The sequence below is a fragment of the Camellia sinensis genome, chromosome 1 (genome assembly GCF_055761805.1).
Source record: "Camellia sinensis isolate YWXY chromosome 1, ASM5576180v1, whole genome shotgun sequence".
Taxonomy (NCBI): Eukaryota; Viridiplantae; Streptophyta; class Magnoliopsida; order Ericales; family Theaceae; genus Camellia; species Camellia sinensis.
The window spans coordinates 117,982,156-117,999,205 of record NC_138961.1 but is presented as its reverse complement, the minus strand read 5'-3'; the positions used below and the strand labels follow the sequence as shown (position 1 = coordinate 117,999,205).

The 17,050-nt window shown below is 35.6% G+C and overlaps 1 protein-coding gene and 1 long non-coding RNA gene across 10 annotated transcripts; both read left to right on the top strand.

Annotated features, from left to right (window-relative positions):
• The first annotated feature begins 2,419 nt into the window (after positions 1 to 2,419).
• On the top strand, positions 2,420 to 12,124 carry LOC114281366 (replication factor C subunit 5). Of its 9 annotated transcripts, XM_082882988.1 has the most exons (10): positions 2,440 to 2,837; positions 2,922 to 3,906; positions 4,576 to 4,700; positions 6,263 to 6,496; positions 7,386 to 7,468; positions 8,274 to 8,353; positions 8,463 to 8,622; positions 9,410 to 9,491; positions 10,185 to 11,551; positions 11,669 to 12,124. In XM_082882988.1, the coding sequence occupies exons 4-9, from the start codon at positions 6,452 to 6,454 to the stop codon at positions 10,329 to 10,331; spliced, it is 597 nt and encodes a 198-aa protein (XP_082739114.1). In that variant the 5' UTR covers positions 2,440 to 2,837; positions 2,922 to 3,906; positions 4,576 to 4,700; positions 6,263 to 6,451; the 3' UTR covers positions 10,332 to 11,551; positions 11,669 to 12,124. The 9 variants fall into 9 exon arrangements, with proteins under 9 accessions (XP_082739155.1, XP_082739144.1, XP_082739114.1 ...); XM_082883018.1 differs by lacking the exon at positions 9,410 to 9,491 and having other exon boundaries at positions 2,424 to 2,837; XM_082882993.1 differs by lacking the exon at positions 4,576 to 4,700.
• LOC145797020 (uncharacterized) lies at positions 6,722 to 7,314 on the top strand. The gene is made up of 2 exons (XR_014337944.1): positions 6,722 to 6,860; positions 7,103 to 7,314. It is a non-coding gene; the product is annotated as an uncharacterized LOC145797020 (long non-coding RNA).
• Positions 12,125 to 17,050: the final 4,926 nt, after the last annotated feature.

The following is a 17,050-nucleotide window of genomic DNA, read 5'->3' as shown; positions in this document are numbered from 1 at the left end:
ACCTCAGTAGCTTTGTACAAAAGCTTTAAATACAAAAAATTGCAATTGAATATATATTATTCCTTACATATCTAGAACAAGGTCAGGAAGTTGCACCAACTGCCCATATATGAAACAAAACAACCCACAAACCTGCAATTACCTGCGAAAACAAGTTATCTTACAAATTGGAATGTAACAAAATTTGAATCATGGTCTTTTGTCAGCAGGTCATTGAGAGAACCGTACAATCCACTAATAATATTTTCACTACAAGAATTTACACATTTGGCGACCACTTTTGCCGACCAAAAAAATTTTAGTCGCAAAAAAATGACATTTGCCGACCAAATATTAATTAGTCGCGAATGATCATTGTTTTTGGCGACAAAATATTATTGGTCGCAGAAGGTTATATTTTGGCGACCAAAAAATGAGTTGGTCGCAGAAAGTGGTATACTTTTCCCGACTAACTACAAATTTGGTCGCGGAAGGTCACATATTTTTTGGCGACCAAATTTTTGGTCGCCAAAAATTTATTTTCAGCAACCAAAAAAAATTAGTCGCCAAATTTGTACTTTTAGCGACTAATATTTTAGTCGCCGTTGATTGAGATTTGGCGACTAAAAAAATTTGTCGGCGAAGGTACCTTTTCTGCGACTAATGTGGCCTTTTGGTCGCCAAAAGTTTGGGAGGAAAATTTGAAACTTAGTGGGGCGGGAATTGAATTTTTTTTGCGACAAAAAAATTTGGTCGCCATTTACAAAACGACGTCCTTTTGTACCATGAAAGCAGAAAAAAGAAAAAAGAAAAAAAAAGAGCCCTAATCTCCATTGTCGACTATCTCGCTCTGTGTCTCGGTCCACCCTCTCCCTCTCTGTGTTCTTTCTCTCAATCGGTGCCCTCAATCGGTCCCCTCTCTCTCTAGCTCACCGAAGTCCCTCACCACCGTTGCTCACATCCGTCGCACATCGTCACCGTCGCACATCGCCATCGCCCTCTGTCTTTCTCTCACACAGATGGAGCGATTGCTGGGTATTCGCTGCTGTGGTTGTTGCTGGGTATTCGCCAAAAGCATGCGTATGCATACGGTACCATGATTTTTGCACTCTCTATCATCGGTTGAAGACATTGTTTACTGGGGCAAGGTTGGTTTCTCCCTTCTACTTGGTCCTCTGTCGAACGGGTATCCAGAAAGATTTTTGGGAATGTCTCTCCTGATGTTGTTGCAGAGAGAAGTGCCCTAATTCAAGAGTGCTTACGATCCATTCTGCACTCCAGGTTTTCATCCAGCCTGGTCCTCTGTCTAGTTAGCCATAATTTAATTTATTATTTATTTATGAATTATTTATTTATTCATTGACGATTCCAGGGTAATTTACTAATTGGTTTTAAATCCTGATATGTGCTTCAGTTATATTCTTTTTGACATATCTTTTGAGCCACAACATCAGCAAAAAGATACGGCAACCCCTGATTCTTCTTTGCGAAGCTCATTTTGCAATATTGTACATTATTCAGATTGATCCTGTCTCCAATTATTTGGAGCAAACAGGGTTGTTGAGCCTGGAAATTATATCTCAGTTAGGTATGCTTGTATGTTACCACTACAACAAAAGTAACTTATGGTGACGAAAAGTAATGAAGAAAATAAATTTTGTCACTAAATAAGAATAATTCGTGACGAATTATAAAATTTTGTCACATATAATAAAAAAATAAAAATATTAGGTGACAAAATTTATTTTCGTCAACAAATACTTCTTTTTAGGTGAGGAAAAATTAAGTTTTGTCACCGAAGGTTTTTCCGCTAATTTTTTTGGGTGGCGCCAAAATTTTGAGACTTTTGGTGAGAAAAAAATTTGTCACCAATTATAAAATTATTAGTGACGAATATATTTTCGTCACCAATAATTTTATATATATATATATATTTTTTTTTGAGAAATTTGATTTTAAATATTTTAAGACTATTTGGTGAGGAATATATTTTTGTCACTAATAATTTTTAATATTTTGAGATTTTTTTAGTGAGAAAATTATTTTGTCACTAATTACAGAGGGAAAATTTGACATATTGGGCGGTAATAAAAAAAATAGAGTACTAACTTCCCCCTCTTTTTTTTGTTCATCGGTTTTCCTCCCCTCTCTCTCTCTCTCAAAACAAAACACAAGTTAATTAGCTCTCTAAGTAACCTATGGTGACGAAAAATAGCAAAGAAAATAAATTTTATCACTAAATAAGAATAATTTATGATGAATTATAAAATTTTATCACATATAATAAAAAAATAAAAATAATAGATGATAGAATTTATTTTCGTCAATAAATATTTTTTTTAACATTACTAAAAAATTGACTTTTTGTGTCTATTTTTTGGTGACCGTTTGATTAGCTGTGGCAAAAAAATAAAAAATAATAATGGAGAAAAAACAAAGCAAGTAAGTCGTAAAAGCTTCCCATTTTCTTCTTTCATTTATTTGCGCCCTTTTCTTAGTTTTGCCCTAGTAGGCTCACTGATGTCTCTCTCTCTCTCTTGTTCTTGCTCTCTGTCTCGCTCTTGCTCTCGCTCACATGCCCATTAGAACTCCACCCGTATGAATCTCTCCCTCAATCTCTCAATCTCTCTGTTTCTGTCTCGATGTCTCAATCTCTCTTCCTCTCTTGATCTCTCAATCTCTCTTTCGTATGATCTTGCTCGCTCTCTGTATCTGTGTACATCTCTCGCAGCGATTTGCGCGATTCATCAGTATCAGGTTGTAGGGAGAGCTCTTCCTATGGAGACCGATCAGCATCCGAAGATCTACCGCATGAAGCTCTGGGCCACCAACGAGGTTCGGGCCAAGTCCAAGTTCTGGTATGTATATGTAGATATATATGTATGTATGAGGTTTGAGTATATTATTTTCGATTCCAATTGTGTTTTGGTTAAATTTCTAAGGTATTTTCTGAGGAAGCTTAAGAAGGTGAAGAAAAGCAATGGTCAAATGCTCGCTATCAATGAGGCATATGTCTATCTATCTCATAGAGTAAATTACTTTCTAGGGTTTTGAATATAATCAATTCATGTTTTGATTAGTGCCTATTAATTAGTTTGTTGGTTCTAGGTAACAAAAGAACAACAATTTAAGCAGAGCTTGTGGTCTTAGTGATAGTAGATTGTTTCTGGTTGTGTTTTATTCTATAATGGGGTTTGATTCTTTTGATTTTTTGTTTTCACTCTCATTATGTGTTTTTCTTGGAAATACAATTCTATATTTCAGTGCATTATCTCCAATGGCTTATTCTGAGAATTTTCAGTAACAAACTTTATGCGCTGCATTTTCTTAATGAAGTAATAGTACCTGGTTTTGCAACTTTTTGAGTAGATATGTCCTGTTTCCAAGGATTGTTCTTTTGTCCTGAAGCAACTTCTTTGCTGCTCCACAACTTTTGCATTTTCCATATTAGTCCTCCTGGTCACGAGGTCTGTGAATTGGTTGATTTTTCTGCATTTGTATGATTCTATTATTCTTATTTCATGAATTTTTGTTTTGAACTTTTTTTGTGTCTGTTCTACTGAATGCTATTATTCGCGTAAGACACATTTCATTAGACGTTTAGGTGAGCTTTTTTAGAATGCCTTCATTTCTATTGGGCCTTCTGTTGCATTTTTCTGCTAATGTTTGTGGAAAACTAGAAATATACTTGTTAAACTAGAAATATACTTGGTAGTTTATTTATTTACTTGACAGGTCCTAGACGAAATTAGAGTTGATGTTGCCTCTCAGGTTAGTATTCATAGGAGTATTTTTATGAATTTATCTTGTTAGTTGATTCTATTTTTCATGTATTAAATTGGTTTTAAATTTAACTTGCACTCTTGACAATTATCAGCGGGCATCCAAAGGAAGAATAGCTGGAAAGAAGACCGAGGATGCTAACAGGTATCTTACTGTTTCTTCATGGATTCATATTCCTAGTTTCTATTTTGATTCTTACTTCTACTATTTCGAGTCTTTGGAAATCTTTTTATAAGATAACTACAGTTAAAATAAATAATTCAAATTATTTTAACAAATAAACTAGTTTTGCTGCTAGACACAGCTCATGGAGAGCCAAGTGTGGATTCTGTTCACGTTTTTCTTAAGCAAGTGCGACATGCCAATGATCGAGCACTAATCTTAAGGTTCTTCCTTAGTCCATTTTCTTCGGTTACGTGTCTAATGATGTGAAGGTATGACTCACCTAATGCTAATCTTAAGTCAGCTTAATAAGGCTCAATACCAGATACTTGGTGTTGAATCTTGTACGACCAATCCACCTATCTAATTTCCAATTGATCATTAATCAATAGCGTTTTTCCTGTTTCCTTAATCCACATGCTTTCTCAGCTTCCCCTCACCCTTACAAGTCCCTTGACCTTAATCATATCACTCCTCAAAAACCAGCAAATACCCTTGATTTATCCTGACCAAACTGCTTTCAACTTCACCACTGCTTCTCCCAATGAGAAGAGTCTGGTGACCTCCAAAAAAATACATTTATAGTTCATTTTACTGAACCGTCTTTTATTTTACCCCTCGTTAAGCACTCTGTAATATTTTGAACTTCAGTTTATGAAAAAAGTTTACTTTTTGGTCACTTGGCACTACGAATTCTGGAGGCATGCTATGTTGTGGTTGTCCAACAATTTCTACTCAATTTGATACATAAATGTCAATCACACAACATTTCAAAGGTACTCCTTTTCATTATATACATCCTTTTCATATACTTAATTTTGTATGTTAGAATGCTGTTGGTTTTTATTGGTTGTTAATTGCTTGGAGTATGTTGTTATTTTAAAAATTTTACAGTTTACCCGTGGGTCAAATATTGTTATTTGAGTCTCATATGGAGTCTTTATTAGTTATAGAATATTGTAAATTTGTAACAAGTCAAAGCTTCTTAACTTTTCTTAATTTTGGAATCATGGTCCTAATAGAATTAGGAGAACCCAGCACTCTATAAATACGTATATATCTGTTCTATGGAGTTCTCTTGAAATTTGATGTAAAACATTTGTCACTTTGAGTGATGCTTTGTGAAACCTTACCTTAGGGGGTTATTCCTCCTCTTCTTTATTTACAAAACATTTATTCCTGGGTTACTATTCACAGCCCCAAAACAGTGCAAATTTCAGGCACAAGAACCTTACCTAATCAAGCCTAAATTGCCACCAACCATTGTCCTTGCCTTTCAGCTTTTATTGTCACACCAAAATATCATAAAATAAATGTTTTCCTGGAACATTTTGGGACCACTTCTTAAGACCCAACAACCAAATACTTCTGAAAATCAAGCCAATTGTCACCCTTTTCCCATCTAAAACAGTCAAACCTGCCCTCCACCTTTTAGAACTCTAAGCCTAGAAACTTTCCATAGCTAAAAACCCACTACTAGATACATCATATGTAGTGACCCTTTGTTTTTAAGGCTGTCCCCCTAGTTCTATTGTTCCCCTTTTTCTTCTTCTTTCCTCCTTGTTGAATGAAGCATCTTTAAATCATAATTGCACACACGTGCATGACTAGTTGTAGAGAATAAAGCCCATAGCGTTGATTATCAAGTCTTGAGCCTCTTTGAAGTGAAAAGTCATCAAAGACTCAAAAATATTAGGCATGGGGCAACTAAGCAGTCAGCTTAGCTGAATAATTAAAGAAGTGCAAGTATTAGACCAGAAACTAAGGAAGAGCTAGGTTGTTTTAGTGAAGGTTAGTATCATTTTCGGATAGCTGTGGAAATAGTTGTAATATGTAATAAGAAGCGAAATCTCGTATTAATGCAGAAACGCCACATATTTTTTAGTTTAACTAATAACTGCAAACTTTCATACTTGAGAGGGAAGTGCCTTGGAAATCATACTTGAGGACATTCAACATTAAATTTATTCAAGATGTCTGTTACACAATGCCAATTATGTTAGAATCTAGCTTGAACACTAGGAAACTTGGTGACCAAAGAAACCTGAAAGCTATGTGTTTTGACGTTTTGCCTCGTTGAGGTTAAAAATAAAATAGGAAAATATTTAGATTTAAATAAAAATGCTGATTAGTTTGTGTGAAACAGGTTCTGTGATTTTTTCTGGTTCTTGTTGACATTAGTGCTAGTGATACATGGTATTCCTGCACTCTTTTGGAAAAGTTAAATTTTGTACAATTGTATACATTTCACTTTCTTTCTGTTTTTATGTTTTTTTTTTTTTGTTTTTTTTTTTCATGTGGTACTTAATCAACAAAACTTCTATTTGAAATGATGTAGGACTCCTTGAAAGTGACAGTTCTTGGGATTTCTTGGAAATAGCTTTGCTTGTATGCTTATGTGCAGTTCATAACCATGGTTTTGAAATGTTATTTTCATTCTCGGCAATAGTGCAGCATGCCCCTTGCCTTCCATTTGGATTTAGCATCTTGAAAGCTGGTTTGAATAAATCAGTTCTATTGTCAGTTTATGCCTCATCAACCATCAGAGATAGTCATACCGATGGTTCTTATGGTATGACTTTATTCGAAGTTTCACGGACTATTTTGGAATGACTTTTTATCTTTATCTTTGTCTTTGACTTCAGTCGGCAATTTTATTTAAAGATTTGGTATCATTTTCACCACAAAATGTTTGTTCCAATGAAGTTGAAATATTACTTGGTATATCAAAAACTGAAAAGGGTGGTTGTTAGACTTGAAGTTGAAATATTACTTGGTATATCTATCTATACATAATGCTATAATGAGTTACTGAGCACTTACACTAGCCAAGAGGCATGTCAATGATTGCATTTGGTTTCTTCCCACTGAGTCCCCAACAAAGGCCAAAGTCTTACCTCTAACAAGCTCCAAGAACTGAACTGCGTTGAAGTGAGGTAACTCACATTCATCTGTTTTTTTAAAGGTTACGACATGACTTTTCATGTTAATATAATCATGATTTGTCCAGTGAAGCTATAGCATGCCAAATTGGCATCAATTTAACACTATGGTTACCATTTGAATATGAAGCGTCTACACCTAGCATTGGGTAGATCGCATACAATAACTGTCTAAAGTCCATCCTATTTTTTGTTTATTTTTTCTAGAATAATCACATACACTTTTTTCATTGTAGATCTACTACTAGAAATTCAATATGTATTCTAGGTGTTTCAGATGCCTATTATATCTATTTTATGTCTCAAATTGGATGTCCAAACATATTTGCTCAATGCTCTGCACCGATAGCCAGTGAAATTGGTAGCCTATTCAATTTTCTACTTATATTTAACTGCTCTACAATATAATAAAAGTCCATGAATTATATTGAACTGCTCTGAAATACAACAAAAGTAAAGTTTCCTTATGGCATTTTCATGTTTTGGCTTAGAAACCTATGTTCAATGAATGTTCTGCAGGCGTCGGCAACTACTGATGCAAGCTATGAGTTTGTGGTAACTACTACTCAACATTCTATTAGAGATGCTAATAACCCTGCTAGGTAACCCTCTAACATCAATGCCATTCCCTCCCTCCTCCCCACTATATGTAGTATTGTAATATTGACACTGTTTTTTATCTAAATTTTATGCTTTTGCATACTCCTCTCAATTGCAGAGGAGACCTTGACAGAGTTCCTTTCAAAGGTTATGGGAACTACTGTCGATTGGGTCCAGATGCCTGGGATGAAGGTTTTGAATTTGTCTTGTACCAATTATTAATATTTGGAAAATTTTCATTGATTCATTTTTGGTCCGTAACAAATGTGGAATTTATGTATCAAACTAAACTTTAGAAATTAATAATGATTTATTTTCCACAGTTTTCTCGACAAACAAACAGATGGTAATTGCAATTTTCATATAGAATAGAAATAAGAAGAAAAAGATAATAGAAAAGAAAAGAAATGAACCTGAAACAGTCAGAGAGCACAGGAATTCCGCTGGTAGGCGATTTGGGTTGAAGAGAAGTAGAAAGAGGGAGACCGAAATCGATGTTTGAAGAAGAAGAAGAAGAAGAAGAAGAAGAAGAAGAAGAAGAAGAATAATTTGATTTTTTATCAGAAAGAGGGGTAACGGAGGAGGGAGGTCTCTGCACACCACAAGGAGTTTAAGTGAAATTTGCCCTATCTTCTATTTCAATAATTAAGCAAAGCATTAGTATAGTCTGTATGATATTGTTGTGTCCAAAATGAGAGTAATGCTAATATCACTCTTATTTTGTTAGATTGAGGTAGTTTAATTTAACTCAATGAGTTGCTGGACAAGTTTGCATGAATTACATAAGAAATATGTTCTTTTTCTCAGTGCAAAAGCATCAGTGAAGTTGGTCTTATTGGATGAAGCTGATGCCATGACAAAGGATGCACAATTTGCCCTTCGTCGAGGTAAAAGCATATTTTATGTTTGTTTATTTTTCTGCTCCAAAATATGATCATACTTATTTTATGTTTGTTTATTTTTTCATACACCTAGTTTTCCATGTTCATGTTGCAGTGATTGAGAAGTACACAAAAAGCACTAGGTTTGCACTTATCTGTAATCATGTCAACAAGATTATTCCAGCTCTGCAATCAAGATGTACCCGATTTCAGTTTGCTCCTCTTGATGCCATTAATGTCAGTGAGCAACTTAAACATGTTATTCAGGCTGAAAGGTGAGTTCCATACAACTTTTTTGGGGGCAAGCTTATTACCAAACAGTTAAACTGCCCCGTATATTGCCATGGAATCATTCTTAAGCAACATTGCTTTTTATTATTATTATTTTTTCTTTTATGCCAAATAAGTTATTCCTTTTTTCTCTTCTTTTTTTATGACGGAAAATACATATCATGATCTGCCTTTTGTTGTTGATCAAAAAAAAATCTGCCTTTTGTTGTTTATAATTTGTTATAATGACTTGCAGCTGGTGTGGCATATGGCATTTGATGAGTGTTATTTATTGCAACATGAAAAGCTTTAATGCCACTTCTTGGATTATTCATGAATCCATTTTGCACTGACCAATTGTGTTAAGCTTGGGTTCCGACTTTTGTGTCTTTGGTGAATGGTCTCCCCTGTTTGGACTCTCATTTTGGTGATCAATCCAAAATTATCAAGAATACTCACTTTAACAATGTCATGGCCATCAATTTTCAGTGTTTCCTTGTCGCACTTTGTTATATTTAGGTTCTTCAAGGGGATATTTGATAGCCCAACTTAACAGAGCCTACTTGTCTTAAAAGAGGCCTGCATGGGGTTTTTATTGCTTCTTTGTGTGACAATTGCAATAATTTGAGCTCATCAACATGAGGAATAGCAGGTTACTTGGAAGGCTGCTATGTTATATTTTGCCTTGCTACCCTGAAAAATCAATAAGATGTGAAGCTATAGTTATCTTGATTTGGTTGTACTTCTGTAACTGGTGTTATTGATTAATACTATATGATTTTGCTGAACTAGGCTTGATGTACCTGAGTGTGGCTTAAAGGCACTTGTACAACTTAGCAATGGTGACATGAGAAAGGCTTTGAACATTTTACAGGTTTTAAAATTTTTTACTCCTTGCTTTTGTGTCTGTGTGAGTGCTTGTGTGTATGATTACTTCCAGTTTCACAAAAATGCAGATTGGAGAAATTATAAGTGGGTATGATTCTATAATTTCTCTATATTACTAAATTAACACCAGAACCAGATCAATAACTGCCTTGTATAAAATTTGAATAACTAAGATTCCCTTTCTTCCTTTTACCTCTTGACACCATGATTGTACTTCTCATATTCGTGGTATGATCGACTTATACCTCTATTCTTACACCCCTCCAGAATTTTTTTGTGTGATACACATTGCACAAAACACACCAATGGATTTCATTTTATCCATTGCACAAAACACATTGCACACATTTTTCACTGCTTTCCTATTGGAGCCATGTAGTTATGGTTGAATAGAATACCACCTTTTATTGTTGCTTTAGTCTCCACACCAAAAGCTAATTTAACCTACGCACCAACAAATGTGGAGCAGATTACAAATTTTCATAAATCCCAATTCATTGATTTTGGTTAATTTATTGATTTTGGTTAATTTACTAATATTTAAGGATGATGTAGTTATCCAATGCATAAACCCCAAAGGTAACACCAACCATGGTTGTAAATCCTTTTATTTTGTCTTTTCATTTCTTATTTTTCTAGGTAACTAATAGGTTTTGTTTTTCTTTGTTGTTTGTTTCAGTTCAAGCTTCTATTGCAGCCAACACTTGGGTTGTTAGTGGTTCTCCTCAAACAAAGAGTATATTTTCCTCCCTTTCTAGTCGTTAATATGAAATACTATTCTCTACATAAATATAATTATGATAGCTCTCCCTTCTCCAATAATTAGAATTTGGCAAAGTTGGTGCACTAATGTTAGTTTTTCTCTCTTTTTATCTCTCTTCTCTTTCCCTTCGGTTTGTTTGTTTGTTTGTGGATAAAAGCTTTGATTTCCAACCAAGGAAGTACTCTGCTTGGTAATAGTGAATTTTAGAGGACAAGCTGTAAATGTGGTGGTTTTCTATTGTATTTCTAGATTTCATATTTCTTAAATACTTTAATTTAATTTAATTTTTATTTTTTTACAACAAATTGGTGTTTACAAACTAACATAGAGCGTTTTATGCACAATGGCACAAAATAGGAGACTTATGCATAGTTACATAGTAAATGCGTACTTCTTAGGTGCATATGACCAAGTAAACGTGTTGGATGCTTATCTTAGGTCGAGTGTCTGACATGGGTACCTCACACATTTATAAGGGTCCATGTAATATAGATTATAATAAAACATTTTTGAAAATAAGGTCTTCTGTACTTTGTTCCCAAGTAGTGCATCATAAAGCAGGAAAACATGATCCAGTGAAAACTACTTCTAACATTGCCTTGGTTGCAAAACTTGAGGGCAAACTGAATTGATATAGCTGTGTGTTAATGCATTCCTTCCTTTCTTTCCTTTTGTTTTTTAGCCTGCAGGGAGGGAAGGCGGTGTGGGAATTGGGGTTGGGGTTGCTTGGAAAAGTGATAAATAACTACATTGATTGGTTCAGTGGGCCTGCCTACACATATGTAGAAAACAGCCTGTGATACGTATTCTCTGCATTTTTGTTAAGCATCTCACGAATGTTGGTACTCTGAAACGTAATTGCCCGAGCAAGAGTCTTGACTGCACTGGAAACTTTAGATTATATTTGAGTTACAAAGGGTTTAGGTTATCCCTCCATTTGAAGAATCAAAGCTTAAAGCCCCACCAATATGAAGAGCCCACATCAAGTATCTGGGCCAGGAAAAGATAGAAATGTCCAGCACCTTAAGAAGGGGCTGCAAATTCTTTAAATTTGACATCCTTGGGATGAACTGAAAATTCAATATATTTGTTTCTCCTCTCTTTTGACCCTTTCACCTGGTTATTTTTGCTAGCAGAGGCATATATTATTGCTTGTCCTTGAGCCATTCAATTATCTCTTCTACTTCTCAATTATTAGACTAACCAGATTCTAATTGAACCATTATTTTTTTCCTTTTCCCCAGAGTTGCAAAACATTCTCCTTGGAATTATTAACCAATTGGGTATGTGCAGTTGTGTTTCTTATAATGTCATTTTCTTTTATATTAAATGGATCTGTTTATTCTTAACACTGAAAAGATTCTCCTGATGTGTTTACTCACTGGATTTCCTTCTTTCAGGGCCCGATAACTTGGACAACTTGAGGAAGCTGGCAGAGCAGTTCCAGAAGCAGGCACCTGGTGCCGGTGCTGGTGCCGATGCAACTGCTGTGCAAGAAGATGACGATGACCAGGTTCCGGACCTTGTGGCTGGTGAGACCTTTGAAGCAGCTGCAGAGGAGAGAAAATTTTATTGAGACCTTGTGGCTCTTAGTTATTACAAGGGAGGATTAAATATTTAGGTTCCACAAGGGAGGATTAAATATTTTTGGATGGATGTGTATGGATAACAAATATTAGTAGTTTTATTTGTTGATAGCTGCGCATGAATAACAAATAGTTATGTTTCAAATTGTTATGCTAGATGGATGTGACTTGTGAATGAAAGCTTAGAATAGTTGTATTGTGTTGAATGTTAATGAATTATGTATTGTGTCGAATGTTAATGATTCGATTAATTTGAATGATGCTTTAAAAGTATGGGTTTATTATGGATTGAATGAATTATTAGGAATTACAGGTGTATTGTTTTCCTGCTTTGGCGACCAATTTATTAGTCGCGACATCCAAAATAATTTGTTTTCGTAAAAAATGACAATTGCCAACTAAGAGTTTTGGTCGCAAAAAATACATCTATTGCCGACCAAAACAGCTCTTGGTTGTGGAAACTCACTTTTGCCGACCAAAAGTTTTGGTCGCGAAAAGTAACAAATGGCGACCAAATTTTTTGGTCGCGAAATGTGATAATTGGCGACCAAAAAATTTGGTCACGAAATGTGATAATTGGCGACCAAATTTTTTGGTCGCGAAATGTGACAATTGGCGACTAAGAAATTTGGTCGCGAAAATATCACTTTTCGCGACTAAAGTGTTTTACCGACAAAATAAATTAGTCGCGGTAATTAAATATTTAGCGACAAAAAATCTAGTCGGCAAATCCAACTTTTGCCGACCAACGAAAATTTTGGTCGCGAATTACTTTTACCGACCCTCAATTGGCGACCAAACTAGCGACCAAAAATTTTGGTCGCGGATAACTTTTGCCGACCAAAAATAGACTTTTAGCGACCAATTTTTTGGTCGCTAAAAGTGTAAATTCTTGTAGTGTTTTATGGGTAAATTACTCTGACACCCCGTGTTTCTTTGAATATCACTGTCACCCCTTTTAATTTCTGAAATACCACTGTTGCCCCCGTCAGTAACCCAGTTAACTAAAATAATACAATTATTACAATACCCTAACTTATAAAATAAAAAATTATAATTTTTTAATTATAATTTTTTTATTTATTATTTTCTTCACTCATCTCTCTCTATGTAGTGGCCTGGGTAAAAAACCCGCCCCATTTTGGTTTTTGGTTGGGACGCATGGTTGTCGTGTTTGACTCTGATCTTACCTTACTAACCTTAGAATGCCTTGGGTTGGCTTTGGAAAGCAACCAAGAATTTCTTGTTTTTGCTTGGTTACGACGCGATCTTTGTTACCAAGGTCACGATTTTGAGGAGTGCAGGTCGCGTTCGCAATTGGCCACGAAGAAAAACTCCTTCCAGTACTTTTACCTTTGGGAATATGCCTGCGCATGCGATGGTTTTGGTCGACCAGCGACTAGGTTTCTAGCTAGTCCACGCTTGCGGTGTGGTTGACCACGGCTGCGAAGAAGGGGTTCGCTCCCGCGGTGTGTTGCTTCACGCCTGCAAACTAGTTGTCTATAAATAGAACTTCAGTGCGTGAAAAAGCTATTTTGGACCACTTTATTCTCTCCTTCCTCAGATCGTCATTTTTGGGGTTTTAAGGTAGAAAACCCTTGGTTTGATCTATTTCTACTCATTTGCTACCCCTAGTTCCATATACCAAAACATAGAGAGGAGTGAGGGCTTTAATTTTATCTGAGTGGATCGTGTTTTCGTTGCCTGTAGTTTTTCGGATTTTCTCTTTTTCGCTTCAACAGGTAGGGATTTTCTTTCTCATTTTCAATATTTCGTTATAGATAGACGTGTGGTAATTCCTATTGCATTAAAAGTATGATTTTGATATATGATTTTATTAAAAGCATATGTGTAGACACTCCATTTTTGACTGCCCTTAAAACTTGGGGTGCCGCACTTTGAGCACTCGATAATGAAAAGTTACGCTGCATAATCGTTCAAATTCTTCAGCAAAAGGCTTCGGTTTTTGAGCTTCTGATCCAAACCTTACACTCTATTTTGACCAAAAGTATTTCAGACCTTAAAATCCTTTTTTCTAAATATTTTTCCAAATATTTCTACGATGTTCTGAGGCTCGCATTTCGTTTAAAATATTGCACTTTTCAATAAACCGAGTAAAGACAAAGTGGAAATAAATGGAAGAGAGGTGAACTGTTTGAAAAATATTTAAAAGCATCTTATTTGTAGGTTTGGACTTGAAGGAAATAGGAAGGGTTGGAAGAAAACTAGTTTAGGAAAAGGTTGAGCATCAAACTATTAAGAAAAAAATGAGCAGCCTTCACTAAATTAGACATATCTCTTTGTACATTTGGAATTTAGATGTGAGGCTACCCCCATTGGAAATTATACTTCTCGGGTTTCAATTTAGACTCAAGAATCACCTAAAATCGAGTCCGGATGAGGGAGATATGTCCGTTTGAAGTCGGGTTTGAGAGTAGTTTTTTTGAACTGGCCGGCCACTTTTTGTGGCCGGCCGTACAAGTCATTGGCCAGCCGGCCAAGTGTCCTCCAAGGAAGATATTTACAGCCAGCTGTCCCCCCTCATGTGCAGGCCTTGCACTAGTTGTCTCTATATAGATATTTCTGACAGGAGAAACTGTTTTTCTATAAATACAAGCCCACCGCTCTTGATTTTAGGTTAGAAAATTTTGTCGAAGCTCAAAAACTTGCCAAACACTCTCCCTCTGTATCTTGCAACATACATACACTATACATACACTTCCTAAACTAAAAATTTGAGGCTCCTTGCTGAGATTTTTGAGCCAAAATTTCAACCCTTGCGAGTGAACATTTTATGGTTTGTGAACAAAAGAGTGTCTTCTCTTCAAAGGTATAACTCTTGCCATCTTTTGCCTACTCTTCACTCTTCTTTTTCTTGTGTTTATACTCTGTTTTGGACTGTTTTTGTGGGCTGAAACTTGTGATTTAAAAGCTACCCAAGGTGGAGGGATTAACCACCCTTTCTTACACCTCGTTACATACTTTTTATCCTTGTGTTTCCCACTTGTTTCCTAACTTTTAGCTATTGATTTTCAGAGTTTTCAAAGGCTAAAACATGTGGATTTGAGGTCCAAACAGTGGAGGGGTTAGCCACTATTCCTTAAGCTTTCATACATATACTCACACTTGTAATAACCATCTCTGCAATCTCCCTCCTTTCTTGGTTTTCTTTCTTTTTTTAAGAGTTGTTTCAAACAATTGATTGTTGTTCAAGGCATGCGGAAGAGACCTTCCATGCTTAATGGTTTAATCTATTCGGAGGTTCATTACCAGGGCATTACATCTCTCTCATGCTAAGTGCAACTTCTTGTTTGACACTTCTCTTCATTAGTGGATGTAATTATCACTTTTGGACAAAATGAATAAAGAATGGCAAGTTAATGTAAAAGAGGGTAAAATTGGACTAAAGAAATAAAAAGTGTAATAAATTGAGTTGGGTTCAATCGGACGTTATATTGAACTCATTGAGTCTTGAATCATTACATACTCGTTAGTGATGTTAATGGTTCAAGAAGCAATGTCAACCACTTCCCTTGCGGTAACTCCATGATAAGGAAGAGGTGTTGTTAGTCATTTATTTCCATTCATTGAGCGTTTGTCCTATCGATTCATAGATCATCATACAACAACTTTGTGACAATCGATGATTTGTGAACCGACTCTACTCCTCCCTTGATCAGTTTTATGATAGGGAGAGGCAGAAAGGATAAAAATCTCCTGGAAACACTCTGTTTTTGCTCTGTTTCAATTCTGTAGTAGCAGGGCAGAACCTAAAAACAGTGGTTGGTCGGCCACCTTTTGTTATGTAGGTAGTGGCATTTTCCTGGTAGAACAGAGCAGAAGCTGGGGCAAAAACAGATTAATTTTCTGACTGCAAAAACATAATAGAATCTAGTAGCAAACAGAGAGGTTTCCGAGAGGATGTTTTCATCTGTGTGTGCGCAGCTTCTCATCTCCAGTTCTAGTCCTTTAAATTAACTTTAATATTAACGTGTTGTAATTAATTAGTTAGTTTAATTTGGATTTGTAATAATTAGTTAATTTAGCTTATTAGTTAATTGGTGTTGTAATAATTAGTTTAAAGTAGGATATTCATTCGGACCCTCTTGTACGAGGGCAAACTTGTAATATTGTGTATGTCTTCCAAACCTCCATTCTTTCTCTCTTTTATTTACTTTCTTATGATGGTTATATATAGCATCATATTTTGGTTTCATACCATTACCATGATTTGTATCCATTTTTGCATGCATTGGGTTCGGTTAATCATTTTAATATTGTTGTCATTTCCTACTTACTTGAATACGTGTGCTATCGCATGCTTTGAGTTAAGCCATATGTCATGTTACTGAACCGAACCTCGTAGTTGCATTTTGTATGTGTTGCATTAGTCACTTGCATATTAGAGCATGCATTTTTCTAACCACTTTCTTTTTGGCTTGCCTCGGTTGAGTACTAGGTGAGCATTTCTCACTTTAGCATATTGCATGTGTGTTAGTGTTGCCATTTCAAGCATACTACCATGAGGCTACATACTTATTTGATATATCCCTTGAATGCTTGCAGATAAAGGCTTTTTTTTTTGCTTAAGTTGGGATGATTTGAGTAATGTACATATTAGCTTACTTTTTCAAGTGGTACATATTCAAAACACTTTTCAAAACAAACATGAAATCAAAGCATTCTAAAGTGAGTGAATTAGTCTATAATTGTGTGCATCACATAGTGAAGATAGCATAATAATCGAAACAAGAGCATATAATGTAAATAAAAATTACATCATGATTAGTAGAAGCCGATCTTTGATCAGGTGAGTGGGGTGCTCAATTCATGACTATCCCCTCTCATACCTAAGTTCCCAAGTTGAGACACTTTGGTTATGACAGACAAGTGGCCTTTGGCATGAGTCACGGGTTTTCTAAATTTTACAGAAATATTTAGCTGGCGACTCTGAAATCTGGCAATGAAGTCTATTTTTGGCACGAGTCACGGGTTTTCTAAATTTCACAAAAATGGACTACATTGCCAGATTATAGAGTCGCCACCTAAATATTTTTGAGAAATTTAGGAAACCCGTGACTTGTGCCAAAGGCCACTTGTCCGTTATAACCAAAGTGTCTCGGCTCGGGAACTTAGGTATGAGAGGGGAAGATCATGAATTGAGCACCCCACTCACCTAATCAAAGATCGGCCTTC

Bases quoted from the DNA above. Each gene is read 5' to 3' on its own strand.
- LOC114281366 (XM_082882993.1), top strand. From the start codon at position 6,452: ATGCCTCATCAACCATCAGAGATAGTCATACCGATGGTTCTTATG. The intron at 6,497-7,385 runs GTATGACTTTAT...AATGTTCTGCAG, and splicing joins TCATACCGATGGTTCTTATG to GCGTCGGCAACTACTGATGC. The intron at 8,354-8,462 runs GTAAAAGCATAT...TTCATGTTGCAG, and splicing joins ACAATTTGCCCTTCGTCGAG to TGATTGAGAAGTACACAAAA.